Here is a 9439-nt window from a genome sequence, read left to right on the forward strand (position 1 = left end):
CTACACCGTAATATGGATATCTCTGTTGTAGACCTTCATTACTAAGTTGAACAGAAACAATATCTCCAACGGGAGATAAAGTTTGGATTTCCAAAGATATTTAAGGCATATTTGATGCACCAATTTGACTGCTAGGATACTATATGCTTCTCCCGTCGAGAGTGTTGGGATGGAAGATCGGTAAGTGGAAAATTTCCAAGTGCTGGAAAATTAATACTACCCAAGTTTTGTGGTTGAACATCAATATTTATGGCACCAAGCTCATGTTTATACTTGTTTTGCACAATTATTGCATCCTCTGAACAACAAAGGTATTTTGACTAGAGCTGCACAAGACCCGCCCAACTTACCCGAACCCGCTCATACCCACTAAACCTGTGGATTTTTAATATGAACCCGTCCGTTTTGGGTGCGGGGTTGGTTATGAAAATAAAAAACCCGCTATAGCTGGGTTGGTAGTTGTATTAGCTAAAACCCTCCCAAACCCGCCCGAAAAAACCTGCTAAATATACACCATTGATAAAACTAATCCCAACCGTCCGTTATTAAAATCCTAGTGGTACTAGTATATGAGCTTAAAAATGAAAACTTATGTTTATGGTTTGATTTTTTAAGTAATTAAGAAGTTAAGTAAGAAGTATGTTTAAACTTTAAAACATGTGCACGTGAATGATCATTGAATATAAAACAGGTACAAATATAAACACTGTAGGTGAAAAATTTGCAGAAAATGTTGAACTACAATATGAAGCGGGTTTAAACCTGAACCCGCCCGATGTTTATGGGTGCGGGTTGGTTATGAAAATAAAAACCCGTTACAGTTGGGTTGGTAGTTGGTATTAGCTAAAACCCGATCCCCGACCCATGTGCAACTCTAGTTTTGACCATCATTTATTTGACCAACCCAATTTTGACTTTGTATTTGTCTTGCTCTGATAATCCTTTTTTTCCTCTTGTCGGATTTCTCGGTATTATACGGTATGTTTTGTTACTTTGCATTCTCTTATTTTAAGGTATGTTTTTGTTACTTTGCATTCTCTTATTTTAAGGTATGTGTAACCTCGAATGACACTTATCATAAACTCAAATTTCCATTAATGTTGTTGGAAATAATTTTTCAGGTTTTCCCACGTACACAACAAAATGTTTTTCTTTTGATACTCGAAGGCCGAACCAAGACCCCTACCCTAATCTAAGTAGTTGGACTGACTCCACTGCCACACCCAACACCACCTAACCCACTATAAATCAGGGGATTGAACCCCTGACTTTTTTCTTACTGAAATTGATGGGATACCATTGAGCTATGCTCTTGGACACCAAGAGGACACCAAGAAAAGCTAGATTAAGTAAATTTCTTATAGCTTAAGGAAAGCTAGATTATTCATATTAAAAGCGGTTCCAATGTTCCATTTGATAAATCCAAACCTGTGGGGCAGCCATAGTTCCACAACAAAACCTCATAAGTGGAATAGTTGTTCACACTTCATTTTCTCTCCGCCTTCATCTTCATCTGCAACAGTGAAAGAAAAAAAAAAGACCCAAACCCTAACCCAAATTCTACATCTCCTCGGCTCTAGGGTTTCTCAAATTTCTCATCTATTGTGAAGATCTGAAATTTGATTTCAATGGATCGGAAGAGGAAGGATGCAATTAAGAAAATAGAGAACGAGCAAGAGAGGCTAGCTGAATTCGAGAGGCGTCGTAAGGAACTCCAGGAGGAAGCTTGTGCTATCAGTAGTGAAACCGGTGCAGAAATCGACTTAGTTGGTTTCACCCCAGATGGCAGGACTTTCAATTTTGGTAGTACATCTGATGGTAAAATGTATGATCGATTCATCAGTGAAGAGAAAGTTAACGAGATGATTGCTGCAAATCAGAATCAGGAGATGATACCAAATGAGGAAAGTGAGAGTGAAGAAGAGGAGAGTGATGGGTTTTGGTGGAATAACATAGACATCAATAAACTGGATACTGTAGAGGAGGTGGAGGCTCTGAAGAAGGCATTGCTGGAAGTGAAAAAGAAAGTAAGCGAGAGGAAACAGAAACTAGTATCAGGAGCTGCAGCAGGTTCATCTGGCCAACGACAGTAGCTACTACATATCTTAGAAGCATAAGCTTCATTGGTAATGGTTGGTTTAACTTTGATGTTTGTTTATAGTCATGGGGTTATTAATTAGCTTAACTTAATGTGTATGTAAGAATGTTGTAGTTGTTCCCCTTTAAAAAATCTTTTATGTTCCTCTTCTTGTTCATGATCTATACATGGTTGTCGACTCTATTTGTATCAAATTCTTTTTCCACCATTTGTTTAGATTCATTTCCTTATCAGAAGTTTTGTCATAATCAGTTGGTATCTCTTTGTTTTTCCATATTTTCTCCTGTGAAAGATGACAGAGCCTCCCTATCCCAATTCTCCAATTGTTATCTGTGACAGTTTGAATTGGCAGATTTCAAACGGTTTGTGGGTTCTATTTTTTCACATGAGGGATCCATCCAGTTTTGTATGTCAAAAGCAGGTTAATTTAAATTGTTATTTGCATCTATGACTTGTTTTGACTTGTTCTCTGGTCTCTGAATAGATTCATGTGTCGTTTCCCGGCTATGAGGTTGAACAGACTGGCACCAAAAAATATTTTAGCCGGCAACTTAACTGTGAATTATGAGTTAATCTGTTGATCAGTGGATGCCATATGCATATTTTTCCCATCTTGGCATATACGCATTAGCAAGGTGATAGGAAAGCCTAAAGAATGAAATGGAGATAAATCTAAAATCTAAACCTGCATCAGAATTTCTTGAAGAGTTAAAAGGAAGTTGTTACTTGTTAAATTTTGTCTTAAGCATCACAAGGAGAAAAATGGGAGTTGAAAGTCGGTTTTTTATGGCTCATAACATGTTCATATATTTGGTCTAGACTTGTTAACTGTCGTCTGTTTCAGTGATAACTTTTGTTTGCACCCCTGATGAAGCATTTTCGGTTCTGGGTGGTGATATAATATTTGCTATTGGGAGCCCTTTCAAGGATGTGGATCCAGGTACGAGTATTTCAGATGCTATGTAACATAATATGTTCATTGAGCTCAACCCATATTAAAATTGTTGCCCATAATATTTCTGTATAAGATTGCCATCTTTTTCACTGCTGAGATCAGCAGTATCGAATTTTGTATTTGGATAAAATTTGCTTAATTCTTCCTGTAAGATGAAATCAAATTTTGCATTTGGGTAAAAATTGCTTAATTCTTCCTGTAATATACAGTGGTAGAGTATTCATGCTGGCCACAAAGAAACCCTATTAACTATTATCTTCTATAGATACGTTTTGTACCTTAGTGGCCTTTTCTGTTTTATAAAAAACACCTGCCACTGTTAGTTGATTCACCAATTATTTTGTGATGGAATGTTTATATGAGCATCTTAAACGTATTGCTAGTGAGGTCCTTGTTGAACTGAATTAGCTTCGAGTTCTGACCTCTTGTGCTCTTCCTCTTACTCATTAAACACTTCAGGATATGGTCGAAGTGGGCACTGCAACCAGGGAATAACATGTACCTATTTCCAGGCTTAGTTTCCTTTTACTCTTTCTGCAGGATAGGTCTTGGTACTCTTATCTGGATGTCGTGTATCGTCTCTGATGGCATGCTACAGGCTGCTGCTGAATGGTATCTTCCAAAACCTCTTTTCTTGTCTAACTGGCACCTACCAAATTGATGCTGGACCACAATATTTTGATACTTTCGAACTTTTTGCATTTCCTTATGTGCAACTTGGTCGCATATATATTACAGAGAAAGAGGTTCTCAATGGGACGATTTTTCCTTGTGTTCCCAGGTAAATTAACAAATCCTATTTTGCTTCAAATAATACTGTCGATGCCGAATGCTGACCTAGTGGTACTTTGAATTGTATGAAATATGCAGCAGTTGTTAAGGAAGCCATCGAAGAAGATTTAGGAGAAGGATCCCGTGATATGAAAGCTCGTGAGCTCCAAAAACTGAGTCAGGTAATTATATGTCCTTTGGAACAACACGTAACTGTTAAGTATCTGATGACTATTTGGGGTCTGGATGATATTAGTGTATGTAAGTGACCATTCAAGTTGAACTAAAATGCAATTGTGGTGCAGGAGGAAATTTTAACGTATGTGCAGAACAATATGTGGAGTCCTCAATATCCAACTATGGTATACAAAAAGGAATGAAAATTCTGCATCTTTCTCTGTGTCTGTTGGTAGCCTTGGTGGTGTCTGTTAGCTCTTGTGTGAAGGAAGAGGTGTGGTAGGATGTTATCCCGGTTACGTCTGAAGACTCCATCAAAAAGAATGTTGTATCTTGTGATTAAAATTTACCTAACGTTGAGTTTCCCACGTGTTGTGACAATTTTTCATAATGACCTGGCAGTCAGTTTGTGCCTACATCCTGTAAGCTTCTGGGATCACTTCATAAGATGAGTGAAAATAGGGCCTCCATTTTCATCCATGTAAATTCAGCATGAGTATGCTGTAGATTACTTATTAATTTTGCTTCTTGTATATGCTTAAGATATTCCTGCTAATGGCGTGTTGCCATGTACCTTGATAGTCACGACAATCAGTAAACGCGGCAGTCATTTTACATATTGTATACACCTTTACATGAATTGTTTGTCACTTGTTAAATTTGTATCTGAGAGAGTTGCAGTGAACAAACTGGGAGTGGCAACTAAACTATCGCAGTTTACAAAATTTTACACCTTCAGGAAATGAAATGCTCATAATGGGAACTAATGTAACCACGATCATAGGCGTTTACAAACCTAACCAGCATCAGTGGATTCTTATTTCAGACAGTATACTCAACTACTGAAATGAATTTCCTAAGCAGAATGGCAGCGGAAAGTATCTATTTTTTACCAGAAAATGTAGAATAAATAGAGTCAGAGGAAGGGCCAATTCTAAGCTAGAGAAGCAAGAATTTCCTATTACTTCCATGGCTTTCTTCACCACCAGCAACTCTGGGGACCAGGAAGCTATGAAAAAATCTGGTGATATGATTCCACTTTCCTAGACCAAGTCCAGTAATTGACTCAGTTTCACCAAGAAGCTCTTACCATTTCATGATAACCGGAACCTCCTGGACCTTTTATCAAGCGTTGAACCTTTTTCTACCCCCGACAAGCTTCTATATCCAAACTCACTTCAACTGGATTAACCAGAGTTTAGTCCAGTATCACCATCCCTTTCAAGGGAATCCACTTCAGTGAGGAACCTGCTAATTAATCCATACAGAAGCCTAGGAACTGATCTACTAACTGAGATTTGGCTTTTCTAACCTCAAACACTCATTGTTTTAGTTCTTAATAAGATCAGATCAGATTACCAGACATGATGATCATAATTGGCCTTCTGAAGCATGCTGCTAAGTTAATTTTAACCAAGTAGTTCAGGGAGCAATGTAAAACAGATGAACAAAATTTGCATTGTTTTGAAGCAATGTTAATATCAGAATTTTGCAAATCCAACACAACCCTGCAGTTTTCGTTAGTCAGTAAGCTTCTTTGTTATCAATTACCCAAATAGCTAGCTGTGCAAATAAAATGGATCAAAATCTACATGACCTCAATGAATTATAAACCAGAGTCTCTCAATGGCACAGTGGTCATACAAATGAGGGTATCAACGAGGGTTTTAGAACCTGTTAACCGTCTAGTATGCTGCTTCATTTGGGGGTTACCTTTTGAGATGGATCATTTCATACCAAACTGCACTTTTCTTATACCATGCTATTGAACCCAAAACTCAGATTATTCAACAGCTTTTTAATATGCCCGCATATTTCTGGGCCTCGCCCGGCTGTGTCTTCTGCAACTGGTTATAGTTTCTAAAAGATTGTAGTAGTTTGTAACAGTTGGAAGAGGGGGGAAGGGATTTCTGTATACTTCTATGCATCTTCTGTTCCAACGGGCTGATTCACCTGGAGGGACGTGGGCTCAGAAATGACTAATAAGACCCGGGACGAATGTTAGCCAAAAAGATAGGGAGTTAGCACGGACGTCAAAAGACTCTATAAACTAATATTTGACTTGCTAACGCTAAATTCAAGGCAACTAAAAACACACTCAGTAACCTTAACTTGCAAAGGGGAGTATAGGGTGAAAGTGAGAAGGTGGGAGCAAATACACCGATACAAACAAATTATGCTAGGATTATTAATAATGAAAAACAGGTTACATTATAGACTTGGACAACAACGGCAAAATCCTTACTGACTAAACAAACTAAGAACCAATACTTAACCATACATTTTGGTTTTCAACCCGTCAAAGGACTGTCACCAGCATGAGATAAGCAGCCGTAAAGATGTGTCTAACAAGATTATAATTCATTATTTTAGGCTCATGTCCATAGCGTTTCGAAAGGCCAGATTTGAACTGACCACATGTATAATTGAGAATACTGAGAAGGAAAATAACTAAAATTTTCTCCTCAGGGTAGTGTACTTAGCTAGTAAAACATGTCCTTGGCTAGTAAAACATGTCCTTGGCTCATCAGCTTATAATCCCCAGAAGCATATTATATCACATTTCAGCATTAACATTGTGAAGTACAGCATAAAAGTTACCTAACTTACTCATTGCTGCCAACTCATCAGAGTAGAAAGCGATCTGGGCAATGTATTTAGTTAAAGCGTATTTTGACTTGCAGCAGAGCTTAAATAAACGAAGCATAAAAAAAGAACAACAACAGTTTGTATGCACGTCAAAGTCGGTTTTGATGATTGGGTATCACAGAAAGCAGAACGGTTTCAAACATTCATGTACTTTGAACTCGAACTACAATCTAAATTGACAACCCTTTTACCTCTGTAGTTTGCAAATTAGAGCTACCTATCCATACTTGATACAAACACCAAAACTAAACAATCTAACAGACAATTTACACAAATCTATATGACAGCAATTTAGCTCTTGGGTAACTGACCTTGGTATACTTCGAATAGTTCAGGAGCTTCCTTCTCATACTTGAACACAAACTTGCTCAAGAAAGACGTCTCCGTCAACGTTGCTAATGAACTAGGAGAAATCAAATTCTTCACTAGACCCTTGGAGACTAAAATTCGAATAACCGAACACCTCGGAATAATCCTATTCTTCAAGCTTGAACAAAAAATCCTTGGGCGTTTGGCAATAACAGATGGACTATAACCCATTTCATTCACAAGAAAATCCCCAACCAGTGTTATCTGTTTCTCAGAAACCCTCATACACTGAGGTTGTTTCAAAAACGCAATTCGGAATTCTTCGTCAGACCAACCCAATCTCTTATATGCATTCACCTTCGCTTCCCATGTCGATTTGCTGTTCACTGCAAATGCTTCCACAGCTAGAATAAATGAAGTTTCTAAAGGATTAAAACCCATTCCCATAACTTCTGCAATTACCTCTTTAAACCGGACATTACTAATAGAAAGCACTCTGGGTTGCCTTATAAACAACTTACAGATATCACATTCAGCGAGACCTTCATTTCTGAGAACCCCAATGTTGAGCATTAGCTTTATATCAAGATCAAGCTGATAAACCATCGAACACCGTCTTAACGCCGCAGCGACATTGTCATCGGTTTGAAGAATGTTCTTGAGTGCATCAAAGAAATTGACGATTTCATTTAAACCCCGTCCCAAGATATATGGATTAAAAGAAAGGACCTTAGCAAGTTCAACCCCAGAGAACCCTTTTGAGTTCAGGTAATCCAATTTGGGTTTGAGGGTTTTATTTGGATTGGATAAGAGCAAACAAGATGGGTTCTTGGTAATGAGATTGGAAATGTGAGATTTAGTGAATCCATATGATTGGAGTAAGTCTAGGACTGCATCTGGTTCGGATGTGGTTCTGAAATTGATTTTGGCAGAAGTGGAAATTGCTTTATCTTTTGATAAACCACATGAATTCATCAGGTAAGAAACTACGTAAGAAGAAGAGGAAGGGGAATCCATAGAAACAGAAGAAGAATTAGAAGAGGAAATTGAATTCGTGGTGGAAGAAATGAATTTGATAACATTGATGGGTTTCAGAGGAAGAAGAATTGGGTTCTGTGGAAGAATTGAGGGAAAGAAATGGGTTTTAGGGGATGAAACTCCATTGATGTTCATTTTGTTAAAATTCAAGTGAGAAAAACCTTTCAGCTTCTTTTTGATGCTGTAGTTCTATCTATACCGCCTAGGTTTGCATATCTTGGTTCGGGCTGGGCGTCTCCGTGAGGCTCACAAAGCGATTTAGATTTTAGACCACGCCCTCTGTACAGGGATATATTGTTTCAACTGGATTATGCCATGTTTGGATCTCACTCGAGATATGAATCTGACTCGGCATCTGAATTGGTCAGAGTCAGCCAGATTCTGTCGTATACTCGTATTGTTTATCTATTCATTTTTCTGATATCTGATTCGGAAGCTCGGTTCATTCATCTGATTCGCGTTACTTTGTATCGGACGCAATAGCCACATATATGAGTGGATTCAATAAAAATAAAACCCTACTCCTGTATTTAAATTTTTTGAGTCAGCTATAATGAATAGATTTAGATAACTTCGTTGAATCAAGAAACTAGCATTAAAATGATGCAAAAAGACACTTCAATCCTGTGAAACTAGCGCAAAAAGAATTGGTGGGGATTTTTCAACCATGTGTTAAAACGTATATGGATGTTAAAATTTCATCAAGATTTTTTTTTGCTAAAACCTAATCAAAATTAAACCCTCCAATCGTACGAGGTTTCAATAACAACAGAAAAAATCCAAAATATAATATAGTATACGCCTTGTTTTAGGTCATCAACTTACCAAATCCGAACAAGTAACCAACTGGGTTTTTTTAGCCCATATAAAATTTTCAAGCAAAACATTTTCTTGATTGAAAGAGAAGATTTTATTAAAAAAATAAAGATTATACAAATGCTAAAAATGATAGATAGACGAATGACAATGTTAACTATACGTTAAGTGTAAATAGGGAATGTCCGCATAAAACCCTGCCAAGTATAATCGTACTATGTACTGGTAAGTATCTTGACGCCGGAGCACAAAGCCTAAGCCCCAATGCAGAAAATAACAAAAAAAAAGAAAACAACCCAAATGACAACACTAATTACTCAGCGGTGCATAATTGATAGGTACCCAGAAACTTCAATAACTTTAAACCCATTGAAAACAATAACCGAAGTGTAATCTGAAAAGGCCAACCCAAGTTGCAAACCCTAGCCCAATAAAGTATAGTCTTTTGGTGACATCGACTGCCACAAACTGCCGTCACTACGCCATCACGACGTTGACTCGAACCGTTACTTGATTCTGAAAAAACGGGGGTCTAACAACACCACCCAATATTTCGCTTAGCAATATGTATGGACAAACTCCAATATACTTTTTATGAGAATCAACTAGACAGTCAGACTCAATCA

General features: G+C 37.6%; 3 protein-coding genes across 7 annotated transcripts; 2 read left to right on the plus strand and 1 right to left on the minus strand.

Moving 5' to 3' along the window:
• Positions 1 to 1628: 1628 nt before the first annotated feature.
• Positions 1629 to 3064, plus strand: LOC113334060 (MADS-box transcription factor 50-like). Its single transcript, XM_026580406.1, has 2 exons — positions 1629 to 2070; positions 2943 to 3064. The coding sequence occupies exons 1-2, from the start codon at positions 1629 to 1631 to the stop codon at positions 3062 to 3064; spliced, it is 564 nt and encodes a 187-aa protein (XP_026436191.1).
• LOC113334148 (NAD-dependent malic enzyme 62 kDa isoform, mitochondrial-like) lies at positions 2484 to 4620 on the plus strand. 4 transcript variants are annotated; one of them, XM_026580494.1, is made up of 5 exons: positions 2484 to 3038; positions 3513 to 3665; positions 3770 to 3834; positions 3924 to 4006; positions 4130 to 4620. In XM_026580494.1, the coding sequence occupies exons 2-5, from the start codon at positions 3550 to 3552 to the stop codon at positions 4202 to 4204; spliced, it is 339 nt and encodes a 112-aa protein (XP_026436279.1). In that variant the 5' UTR covers positions 2484 to 3038; positions 3513 to 3549; the 3' UTR covers positions 4205 to 4620. The 4 variants fall into 4 exon arrangements, with proteins under 4 accessions (XP_026436279.1, XP_026436280.1, XP_026436281.1 ...); XM_026580495.1 differs by having other exon boundaries at positions 3927 to 4006; XM_026580496.1 differs by having other exon boundaries at positions 3594 to 3665.
• Positions 4621 to 5627: 1007 nt separating this feature from the next.
• Positions 5628 to 8211, minus strand: LOC113334179. Of its 2 annotated transcripts, none has more exons than XM_026580528.1 (2): positions 6962 to 8211; positions 5628 to 5954 (listed from the first exon to the last, which is right to left on the minus strand). In XM_026580528.1, the coding sequence occupies exons 1-2, from the start codon at positions 8130 to 8132 to the stop codon at positions 5800 to 5802; spliced, it is 1326 nt and encodes a 441-aa protein (XP_026436313.1). In that variant the 5' UTR covers positions 8133 to 8211; the 3' UTR covers positions 5628 to 5799. The 2 variants fall into 2 exon arrangements, with proteins under 2 accessions (XP_026436313.1, XP_026436312.1); XM_026580527.1 differs by having other exon boundaries at positions 5628 to 5980.
• Positions 8212 to 9439: the final 1228 nt, after the last annotated feature.

Source organism: Papaver somniferum, unplaced genomic scaffold (assembly GCF_003573695.1).
Source record: "Papaver somniferum cultivar HN1 unplaced genomic scaffold, ASM357369v1 unplaced-scaffold_135, whole genome shotgun sequence".
Classification (NCBI taxonomy): Eukaryota; Viridiplantae; Streptophyta; class Magnoliopsida; order Ranunculales; family Papaveraceae; genus Papaver; species Papaver somniferum.

Bases quoted from the DNA above. Each gene is read 5' to 3' on its own strand.
- LOC113334060 (XM_026580406.1), top strand. From the start codon at position 1,629: ATGGATCGGAAGAGGAAGGATGCAATTAAGAAAATAGAGAACGAGCAA. The intron at 2,071-2,942 runs GTTCATCTGGCC...CGTCTGTTTCAG, and splicing joins AGTATCAGGAGCTGCAGCAG to TGATAACTTTTGTTTGCACC.
- LOC113334148 (XM_026580494.1), top strand. From the start codon at position 3,550: ATGTACCTATTTCCAGGCTTAGTTTCCTTTTACTCTTTCTGCAGGATA. The intron at 3,835-3,923 runs GTAAATTAACAA...TGAAATATGCAG, and splicing joins ATTTTTCCTTGTGTTCCCAG to CAGTTGTTAAGGAAGCCATC. The intron at 4,007-4,129 runs GTAATTATATGT...ATTGTGGTGCAG, and splicing joins AGCTCCAAAAACTGAGTCAG to GAGGAAATTTTAACGTATGT.
- LOC113334179 (XM_026580528.1), bottom strand. From the start codon at position 8,132: ATGAACATCAATGGAGTTTCATCCCCTAAAACCCATTTCTTTCCCTCA. The intron at 5,955-6,961 runs GTCAGTTACCCA...ACGTCCCTCCAG, and splicing joins ACTATTCGAAGTATACCAAG to GTGAATCAGCCCGTTGGAAC.